The 10667-nt window shown below is 50.0% G+C and overlaps 2 protein-coding genes across 2 annotated transcripts; both read left to right on the forward strand.

Moving 5' to 3' along the window:
- The first annotated feature begins 5525 nt into the window (after positions 1 to 5525).
- LOC123160746 (protochlorophyllide-dependent translocon component 52, chloroplastic) lies at positions 5526 to 6815 on the forward strand. Its single transcript, XM_044578587.1, has 4 exons — positions 5526 to 5604; positions 5691 to 5841; positions 5957 to 6139; positions 6245 to 6815. The coding sequence occupies exons 2-4, from the start codon at positions 5722 to 5724 to the stop codon at positions 6689 to 6691; spliced, it is 750 nt and encodes a 249-aa protein (XP_044434522.1). The 5' UTR covers positions 5526 to 5604; positions 5691 to 5721; the 3' UTR covers positions 6692 to 6815.
- A 2131-nt stretch (positions 6816 to 8946) lies between these two features.
- LOC123160748 (chalcone--flavanone isomerase) lies at positions 8947 to 10343 on the forward strand. Its single transcript, XM_044578589.1, has 4 exons — positions 8947 to 9164; positions 9271 to 9429; positions 9508 to 9740; positions 9827 to 10343. The coding sequence occupies exons 1-4, from the start codon at positions 9050 to 9052 to the stop codon at positions 9992 to 9994; spliced, it is 675 nt and encodes a 224-aa protein (XP_044434524.1). The 5' UTR covers positions 8947 to 9049; the 3' UTR covers positions 9995 to 10343.
- The last annotated feature ends 324 nt before the right edge of the window (positions 10344 to 10667 follow it).

Genomic DNA, 10667 nt, shown 5'->3' on the forward strand with positions numbered 1-10667 from the left:
TAGAAATTACGGCGAAAATACGTATTTCGCCATTTTCAAAACTGACTTAAAACCGTAAAGAATTCGGAGAAACAATACATACCAAAAAGTTTTGCATTTGTTCAAGATTTCCAACGCCATATCATTTGCTGCATTCGGACGCACGATTAAAAAATTAGCTTGAAAATACAAACTCGGTAGGACTTGGACCATTTTCTAAATTACTCTTAAACCATTCAAAATTAGAAAAAAAACTTTCAAGATGAAAAAGTAGCGCATTTTCATAAGCTTTCCAACGCAATATCATATGCCTCCATTGAATTAGCCGTTTAGAAATGACATCGAAAAAACGAACTCAGCTGTTTGGTTTAAGAAATTTTACGTTTTTTCAAATTACTCTTTAACCATAGGGAATTAGAGAAAACTTTCAACATGTGGAAGGAGCGGTTTTGCAGCAGCTTTTGAACGCCATATTATATGCCTCATTCCGATAAACGGTTTAGAAATGCGATCGAAAATACGATTCACATTTTTTGTGCGAAGAGAAAACGGTTTTCAAAACTGCTCTTAAACCGCTTACATTTTGTCAAAAATTTATTTTGGGTCATGATACTGGTGTCCATAGCTTTTCAATGATATATCGCAAGCCCTATTTGGGCAATGTTCAACCTAGTTCACAGAGAAGTTCAACGTACTACTAGCGGGGCAGGTCAGGTTGTGATCAGAATATTATTCTGATCCCGTGATCAGAATAGTGTTTATGTATATGAGTGCAACAAAAGTTTTTTATCGAAAAAATTCATCAAAAGTCATGGAATTTCCAAACTTTGGTTGTAAAAACATATGAAATATGAGATACAAAAAAGTAGTGCCAAACAAAAACACAAAGAGAAGGAAAAAAATTAGAGCAGTGGTTACCGAGGGTCGATTATCGGCTCTCAGTAATGGCCACTTTTTCCGAGAGACCCTCTCGGTAAAGCATCTAACCTAGATCTTAACTGTTCCCCTTTCTTTCTATCTTCATTCTTCTCCTTCTCTGTTCCCTGCGCCGCCGCCGCCGCCACGCCGAAATTGCCACCGTCGACCCTGTATCCATTCTCGATAAAAGACTTTTGATACACTCATATATATATAGTGTATCAAAAGTATTTTATCGAAAAATTTCATCAAGAGTCATCGAATTTTCAAACTTTGTTCGTAAAAACATATGAAATATGAGATACAAAAAATATAGTGCCAAACAAAAATACAAAGAGAAGGAAAAAAAATAGAGCAGTGGTTACCGAGGGTAGATTATCGGCTCTCAGTAATGGCCACCTTTTTCAAGACAACCTCTCGGTAAAGCATCTAACCTAGATCTATTTCCTTCTTGTGCATTCTCGATAATATGTATTATACTTTTTTTGTTTTCTTCCATGCTTGGCAAACAACCTTAGCACATCATAATTACCGTCTTGTGTTTGCTTTTTCTGATGGGCCTCGCCCGGTTCTAGAGACCGAAACCCCTCCGGTGGCCCTGACGGTCTAGGGCGTTGTTCGACACCTAGAGGGGGTAGGCCATGGGGTATAACTGTTGGAAATATGCCCTAGAGGCAATAATAAATTAGTTATTATTATATTTCCTTGTTCATGATAATCGTTTATTATCCATGCTATAATTGTATTGATAGGAAACTCAAATACATGTGTGGGTACATAGACAACACCATGTCCCTAGTAAGCCTCTAGTTGACTAGCTCGTTGATCAATAGATGGTTACGGTTTCCTGACCATGGACATTGGATGTCGTTGATATCGGGATCACATCATTAGGAGAATGATGTAATGGACAAGACCCAATCCTAAGCCTAGCACAAAGATCATGTAGTTCGTATGCTAAAGCTTTTCTAATGTCAAGTATATTTTCCTTAGACCATTAGATTGTGCAACTCCCGGATACCGTAGGAATGCTTTGGGTGTACCAAACGTCACAACGTAACTGTGTGGCTATAAAGGTACACTACGGGTATCTCCGAAAGTGTCTGTTGGGTTGGCACGAATGGAGACTGGGATTTGTCACTCTGTGTGACGGAGAGGTATCTCTAGGCCCACTCGGTAGGACATCATCATAATGTGCACAATGTGACCAAGGGGTTGATCACGGGACGATGTGTTACGGAACGAGTAAAGAGACTTGCCGGTAACAAGATTGAACAAGGTATCGGGATACCTACGATCGAATCTCGGGCAAGTACTATACCGCTAGACAAAGGGAATTGAATACGGGATTGATTGAATCTTCGACATTGTGGTTCATCCGATGAGATCATCGTGGAACATGTGGGAGCCAACATGGGTATCCAGATCTCGCTGTTGGTTATTGGCCGGAGAGTTGTCTCGGTCATGTCTACGTGTCTCCCGAACCCGTAGGGTCTACACACTTAATGTTCGATGACGCTAGGGTTACAAAGGAAGTTTGTATGTGGTTACCGAATGTTGTTTGGAGTCTCGGATGCCGGACGTCACGAGGAGTTCCGGAGGTAAAGATTTATATATGGAAAGTTGGTGTTCGGGTTCCGGGAAAAGTTCGGTTTTTTCCGGTACTGTACCGGGAAGCTTCCGAAAGGTTCCGGAGGATTCCGGAGGGGTCCGAAGGTCCGGAAAATGTTCCACCACGTCCAATACAGCAACATGGGCTGTAAGGGGGCGCCCTAGCCTTAATGGGCCAGGGGCACTAGCCTCCCCAAGGCCCATGCGCATGGGAGAGGGGAAACCCTAAAGGGGAGGGCCTCCACTTGACTTGGGAGGCACTCCTCCCCCCTTGGCCGCCGCCCCCAACCCTAGATGGGATCTAGAGGGGGCAGCCCCCCTCTCTCCCCACCTATAAATAGTGGAGGGGTGGGAGGGCAGCCGCACCCAAGTTCTGGCGCAGCCTTCCCCTCTCCCAAGTCCTCCTCCTCTCTCGCGGTGCTTGGCGAAGCCCTGCAGGATTGCCACGCTCCTCCACCACCACCACACCGTCGTGCTGCTGCTAGATGGAGTCTTCCCCAACCTCTCCCTCTCTCCTTGCTGGATCAAGGCATGGGAGACGTCACCGGGCTGCATGTGTGTTGAACGCGGAGGTGCCGTCCGTTCGGCACTAGGATCATCGGTGATTTGGATCACGACGAGTACGACTCCATCAACCCCGTTCACTTGTACGCTTCCGCTTAGCGATATACAAGGGTATGTAGATGCACTCTTCTTCCCCTCGTTGCTAGATTACTCCATAGATTGATCTTGGTGATGCGTAGAATTTTTTTGATTTCTGCTATGTTCCCCAACAGTGGCATCATGAGCTAGGTCTATGCGTAGTTTCTATGCACGAGTAGAACACAAGTTGTTGTGGGTGTTGATTTTTGTTCAATATGCTTACCGTTACTAGTCCAATCTTGTTTCGACGGTATTGTGGGATGAAGCGACCCGGACCGACCTTACACGTACACTTACGTGAGACAGGTTCCACTGACTGACATGCACTTGTTGCATAAGGTGGCTAGCGGGTGCCAGTCTCTCCCCCTTTAGTCGGATCGGATTCAATGAAAACGGTCCTTATGAAGGGTAAATAGCAATTGACATATCACGTTGTGATTTTTGCGTAGGTAAGAAACGTTCTTGCTAGAAACCCATAGCAGACAGGTAAAACATGCAAACAACAATTAGAGGACGTCTAACTTGTTTTTGCAGGGTATGCTATGTGACGCCTCCACACTCATCAAAGATCCTCTTCCCCGGTGGTGCCGGTGCGTGCCTGAGCTCTGTTTCCTAGCATGGGCAGTGTCCGGTAAATAGATCTGGAGCTCAGAGTCCACCGCTGACTGCTCGACGTTTCTTCCACCTGTCTCAAGCCCTCCCGTTTCCACCCACGCCGTCGATCACCCGCTGGTCACCACCGACGACATGGATCCCCTCCGCCTAATCCTCTCCCGCGCCCAGGCCCAACCCTTGCTTCCGCTCCCCGCTGGCGTCCCAGCGCCGAGCGTCAGGCCCCGCCTCGTCCCGCGGCGACGGGCGCGCCGCCACCGCAACGGGGCCGCGCGGATGCTGCCGGCGTCGGCCGTGGCGTCCGAGTCGCCGTGGACGGAGCAGGAGCCGGCGTCCGGGGAGAAGGAGGAGCGGTTCGACTGGCTGGACCAGTGGTACCCCTTCGCCCCCGTGGAGGACCTGGACCCTGGCGCACCACACGGCAAGATGGTGCTGGGGATCCACGTGGTGGCCTGGTACGACCGCGGCGCGGGCGAGTGGCGCGTGTTCGACGACGTGTGCCCGCACCGCCTGGCGCCGCTCTCGGAGGGCCGCATCGACGACAAGGGCCGGCTCCAGTGCGTGTACCACGGGTGGTGCTTCAACAGCCGCGGCGCCAGCAAGGCGTGCGTTGCGTCCTACCCGTGCGTGTGCAGAACAAGATCCTGTGGTTCTACCCGCGCGTCGGGCCGGAGCACAGGGACGTGCTTCAGAGGAAGCCGCCGCCGTTCATCCCGGAGATCGACGACCCCGCCTTCGTCACCTCCTTCCTAGTAAGGGACATGCCCTACGGGTAAGTCTACCGCGCGCAGCTCCATCGTGTTCCTTTTCTTTTCTGAATCCTCCATTGATCTACGGAAGTTGCACCACATTTTGCAGGTACGACGTCTTGGCAGAGAATCTTATGGACCCTTCGGATGCGGTTTTTCTCATTCGCGTTCCATTCGCAGCGGGAATCCATGCCGTTCTTCCCTGCACTTGGATCAGCGCTGCATGCAGGCCCAGGACATCGTGGGTCCACTCAGAGTGAGGCCACATGCTAGATTCCTTTTCTCACTAGGGCCTGCACGCATGTCATATACCCATTTCCCTCACATGCATGTGTTTAGATGGCAGGCCAGCTCATTAATTTTATTTGATGTGCGTAACTCACGTTGCTAATTACAACTAGGTGAACAAATTAATAGTATACTTGCTAATTTTATCGTATCCATAACAACTTTATCTGGTATGCATAACTTGCCACTAATCACAAGTATAAATATCAACAGAACTCTATGAAGGATGTGTTTGAACTTTGGAATAAAATCAGAAGAACTTTTGAAAATAACAATAAAAAATAAAAGTTCTTTGAGTTTTGAAGATAAAGTTCAAAAGAAGAGTCCATAAAGTTCTCTAACTATTTTATGAGCTATGCCAGAGTTTTTCAAAAGTTCTTCTGTTTTTTATGGCAAGGTTCATACACCAAGCTAACAAAGTTTGATTCTCTTTGAAACTATTTAAAAAAACGTTCTTTCAGACAATCTAAACAACTGCATATTTTAATTTTATGGGTTTGAATTACTTCTAGCAACGGCGGCTGGAGAGATAATCACCGTGATTAGTACTTCTGCTGGAGAGATAAAACGTTCACATGCAAAGAATCTAGCAACAGTGCACCTACTACCTGACATGAATACCCTGGCTCCTAGCGGGGCCTTTGCCAGTTTTCTCACGTGCATGTGCGATCATGGACAAGGCATGAGTGGTGGAGATACGCGCTGCGTATCAAACGCGAAGGTAAAAGCCTTTTTCGCCCTTCTCACGTGCCCTACGCGCACAAAGGCTTGCTCCTGGCCTCCCCCGGCTTGTAGACCCTGGCAGATATGTCCCTGCCCTCATACTCAAATGATCCACCATGCTTCCTGAATTTCACTAACCGGGACGAACCTTCATTTCTTCTTCTTCACAGTGGAGTACGACAAAGAAGGCGGTGTGCCGATGGCGGTGAAGGTGGAGGATTCGAGCGTGAACGGGTTCGCGTCGTCGCAGGGCCCCGGCTACTCCAACTTCGTCGCGCCTTGCACGTACTACGGATCGCCGGCCTCCAAGAAATCAGAGGTACGTACGTGGGATGGGAGTAAGAATTGGCCAGTCCATCCTTCGTTACTCCCCTGTCAAAAACGGATCAGCAGTTGAGCACATGTTTCCTCCTCCATTCCTGGTCCGTGCGCAGAAGAACAAGCCTCACATCATGCTGGTGTTCATCATCGTCCCGGTCGCTCCGGGGAGGAGCAGGGTGATGTGGGCCTTCCCGAGGAACTTCGGCCTCTGGCTGCACAAGATCACGCCGCGGTGGTTCGACCACATCGGCGTCAACGCCATCTTGGATTCCGACATGTATCTCCTCCACATCGAGGTACGCAGCCATTCCCCACTCAGCTCATGATCAGTGACTCTGCCGGATCCGATTCAGGCCATTGATGAGTGAACCAAATCTTCTTCTCTTCTTGGGTCGTTTCAGGAGCGCAATTTCGCTAAGGCGGGCATCGAGAACTGGCAGAAGAGCGTGTACGTGCCCACATCGTCGGACGGCACCGTGGTCGCCTTCAGGAACTGGTTCAGGAGGTACTGCAAGTTCCAGGTCGGCTGGGCGGCCCCGACGGTCGACCAGCTGCCGGCGACCCCCACCAAGGACAAGCTCATGGACAGGTACTGGTCGCACGTCGCGCAGTGCACGAGCTGCAGCGCCGCCCTCAAGGCCATGAAGGCGCTCGAGGTGGCCCTGCAGGTGGCGTCCATCGCCGTCGTCGGGCTCCTCGCCGTGGCCAAGGGGACGCTGCTCACGTCCGTCGCCCAGCGGGCCGTCGTCGTGTCGGCGGCCGTCCTCTGCTTCGCGGCGTCCCGGTGGCTCGCTGACTTCATCCAGAAGAACTTCTATTTTGAGGACTATGTCCATGCTTACAAGTGACGACCTGGCAAAATCATCCAGTACGGGAAAATATCTGTAGAGATATACGTAGAAAATAATCTAGAGCCGTTAATTTTGTAAATCAAATTTTAGTGCAGCGTAAACCAGTTGTTTCTAGTCCAAAGATCAATTTTGAGCAGAGATCAGCACGCCTGCATCAGGTACCAACACGTTCTGAAACAGTGTTGCCGCTCCCGGAACAAGCCAAGGATTGCACTACGGATGTGAAACCTATTGGGTCACGTTCTCGCGGCACCACGCAATTGTTTGGCCACTTTGTCCTTTTGTATGGATTTCATCATGATAACGAAACATCTCCATTGTGAAGTTCCGATCCAGGTGGTGATTGAGCACTAGTCGATTCGCATTGTCCCTGTGAAAATAATTCGAGGCGCGCTTGATCCATATTGAGAACAACAATCACGAATATGACGTCAAGATTGGCATGATTAGGGACGCTCCTTCTTAAATTAATATAGCACAATCAACGAAAAGCCTATCGAAATTCTCTATAAAAAACCTCACTTGCTGATGATGATGAGGAGCCCGCCATCTATTAATTTCGATCGTTCGATCTGCATCTAATGCATCCGAGGCGAGCTCTCGCACTTGTGCAAAAAGATGTCGTCACTCTCTCTATATTCTTTTGAGAAAGCCCCTTCATCTCCCCCTTCCATATCCATCCCCTCGCGACCTTTCTTCAGCAAGCCATGGAAGTCCGATCTGGTGCAATGGCGGCTGAGAGCAGTTAGCCCCCAATGCCTCCTCTCTACCACTGCAGCCCACCACCCATGACCGCCACGGCCTCCCCTCCTCTGCCCCCTTTCCCATCTCCTCCAGCGCAAATCTCTGCAAAGTACATTGTCAATGTTGTCCATTCCCCGACGCCTCTCATGCCTCCTCATGAGCCCCAACAGTCCACCACTCACCATCACGCCCTCCTCCTCGCCGTCTCCTCCGACCCATCCCCATCTCCTTGGACACCGACAGCTACAAGTACGTGCTACTCATCCTCGGTGGCACCACCGCCACATAGTGCTCAGTCTTCTCCGCCGACATGCTCCACGGCCGCCCCCTTCAGGTATGCGCTGCTCCCCGAGGACCTCTACATCGTATGCACAAAGGTAGGATTCAGATCACCGTTGCTCATTAATCAGTTCGCTAGGTTGTATTTCACGCCCGTCGTTCCTCACAACTACTTAGCCCGCGCGCTCGGTTGGTTGGTCCATGCCTGCCACAAGCGCTTAGACTGCCCTTTGTGATTTCTACCTAGCCTACCAGCTTATGTCTGACTATGCAGTGTCTTTATATACTCACTCCGGTCCTTTTTACTCCGAGAAGCACATATGTGCTCCGAAAAACATAGTTCTTTCCTCTAGAATATAGGGAAAACCAGGCAAAAACCAAAAACCCAAACAACAACAAAAAAAACATCTATAAAACAAAAAGTCATACAGAAAAAACAAAAATTCGGCTGGACGCACCACTTGGCGTGCTCGAATGCAAGAAAGTAACCCTCCCGGAAGCCCTGGAAGGGGTAACGCTTGGATAGTTGCTCCCCTCTTTGACTACAACCTTGTCCGCGCTTTCTGGGTAGGACTGGCAGCTCCTTGATCAGCTCACCTTAGGCCATTCCTTGGGCCTTGCCCAGTCCTTGGACTGCACGGCCCTTGACCTTGTTGCCTGCACGCATTGTCCCGCTCCTTGGGCCGCGACTGTTATGCAACAGTCCCTATCCCCTATACCACATGTGAATTGATCTTGTTGACGGGTCACGGGTGCCCCCGTTTTTTTTTGGCGTGGGAATGCTCTAGCGCTCCACGTGGTGCTCCCGAGTGTCGGCACATGTAGTGAGCTGGACGCAACCACAACCCTTGCACATGACCATGCTTTTTTCTTTATTCTTTTAGAAAATCTTTGCTTTTTTGCTCGGTTTTTTTGGGTTTTCTCAATTTTATGATTTTTTATTTTTCTTGATTATTGTTCTAGAAGCGATCACACAGAGTGTATCTACCGGTTAATTACGTTTCACGTGTGATGACGTTGGCTGACCGAGACGTAACTAAGTCTCAGTTACGTCTCACACAGAGTGTATCTACCGATTATGTACGTGAAACGTGTGATGACGTCAGCTGACCCAGAATTAAACGGAATCTCATTTTTAGCGTGCATCCAAAGCCAATCAATGGGGCCCCACGGGCAATCAGTTGACTATTATCGTTTCCAGTACGGCAGCCTTGAACAATTCGGGGTCTATTTAAACGGAGTTTCAGTGCTCTGTAGGAGGAGGAAGCTGTGAAGTGGGTGTCGCTCCTTGTTCATCAACCTCGAGTTGTTCTAAATTACTTAGTCGTAGTGATGGAAGACACCACCTTTCCCGCCGGGATCACCGACATGGAGGTTGGCAGAGTCGTCTTCGGCGCGTCCGCGACGCCCCCACACTCATCAAAGATCCTCTTCCTCGGTGGTGCCGGTGCGTGCCTGGGCTCTGTTTCCTGGCATCGGCAGGGTCCGGTAACTGATCTGGAGCTCAGAGTCCGTTTTGCGTTTGCATGAGCTGTGTCATCAACCTCGTGCAGGGGAGCGCATCGGGCCACGCCATGGCACGCTCAAGCTGGTGACGGTGATCGGCGTCTATCTGGAGCAGTCGGCCGTGCCGTTCCTAACCCTCAGGTGGCAGGGAAAGCCCGCGGAGGAGCTCGCCCGCTCGGCCGACTTCTTCCGCGACATCGTCGCCGGTAACCATACGAGCTTCATCCACCCCCGCCCGGCAAACTAAATTTAATATGAGATGGGAGCTCTTCACAACCGTGCAGGCCCGTTCGACAAGTTCACGCAGGTCACGCTCGTCGACACCCTGACCGGCCAGGAGTACTCCGACAAGGTGACCGAGAACTGCGTCAACATCTGGAAGTCCTCGGAGCACTATTCGGTCGACGAAGGCCATGGCTCCGCCGCGACAAGCGAGCTCAAGGGGATCTTCTACCCGGCGTCGTTCCCCACCGGCTCGACCATCTTCTTCACGCATTCTGCCGACGGTGTATTACAGGCCAGCACAAGCAACACACATACTAACTTCAACTTCATAGCCATGTGTGTGCGTTCGTGCTTCGGTTTTGACTGGTTTACCTGCAGGTAGCATTTTCCGACGACACAAAGGTTCCGGAACAAGAGAGCGGCCGGGTTGATAGCAGGGCCCTGTCTGAGGCGGTCCTCGAGTCCATCATCGGCGACAACGGCGTGTCTCCTTTGGCGAGGCGTAGCCTGGCTTTCCGCCTCTGTGGTCTCATAAACCACAAGTGATCGACCGATGGATGACAGTTTGGACAACATGAAACCTTATTATAGCTAAAAAATAAAGACTGGACCATTCGCACATTGTTGTTATTACTCTCTGCACTAGTTATGCTCATTGAGAACTAGGCTGTAGCCTAGTGGCAAAGGAGCGCAGTGGCGTCTCCAGCAACCAGGGTTCGAGCCACGTCGGGGACGGATTTCTGGTTTCTCACAAGATATGCTTCTCCTATATCAATAAACCATGGGTGCTAGTGCCCATGAGTTTCATCTTTTAGTTATGATCATCGTGTAGTAAAGAAAACAAGAGCCTGACCTAAGGCATGAAATATGGTGGGTTGTTCCCCTTTTGTTTATATTTTTGAAAGATCCAGCACCTGCTGCCCGTTTCATTGATTTACCAGAAGAGAGCGGTTACAAAGGTGATCAAGTGATCGGGTGAAAGCGAGAGAGCGCCGGGGGGGGGGGGGGGGGGGCATGGTGACATCTAGTTCTCGCGGCCCTTTGGGCCCAAGAGCCGGTGTTGGTTTGGTAATCTCTCGCTATCGTGGCCCCGAAGGGGTGCTCCAGGTTCTTTGCTCCGCTGAGCTGCTAGAGTTCCAAAGTGCTTCTGATCTTGGCTAGCACTGAAGGCATGGATGATGTCTTGAGTCTGAAAGTGCATGCGTTTCTCTCCTGCCAG

This window comes from Triticum aestivum, chromosome 7B, assembly GCF_018294505.1.
Source record: "Triticum aestivum cultivar Chinese Spring chromosome 7B, IWGSC CS RefSeq v2.1, whole genome shotgun sequence".
Classification (NCBI taxonomy): domain Eukaryota; kingdom Viridiplantae; phylum Streptophyta; class Magnoliopsida; order Poales; family Poaceae; genus Triticum; species Triticum aestivum.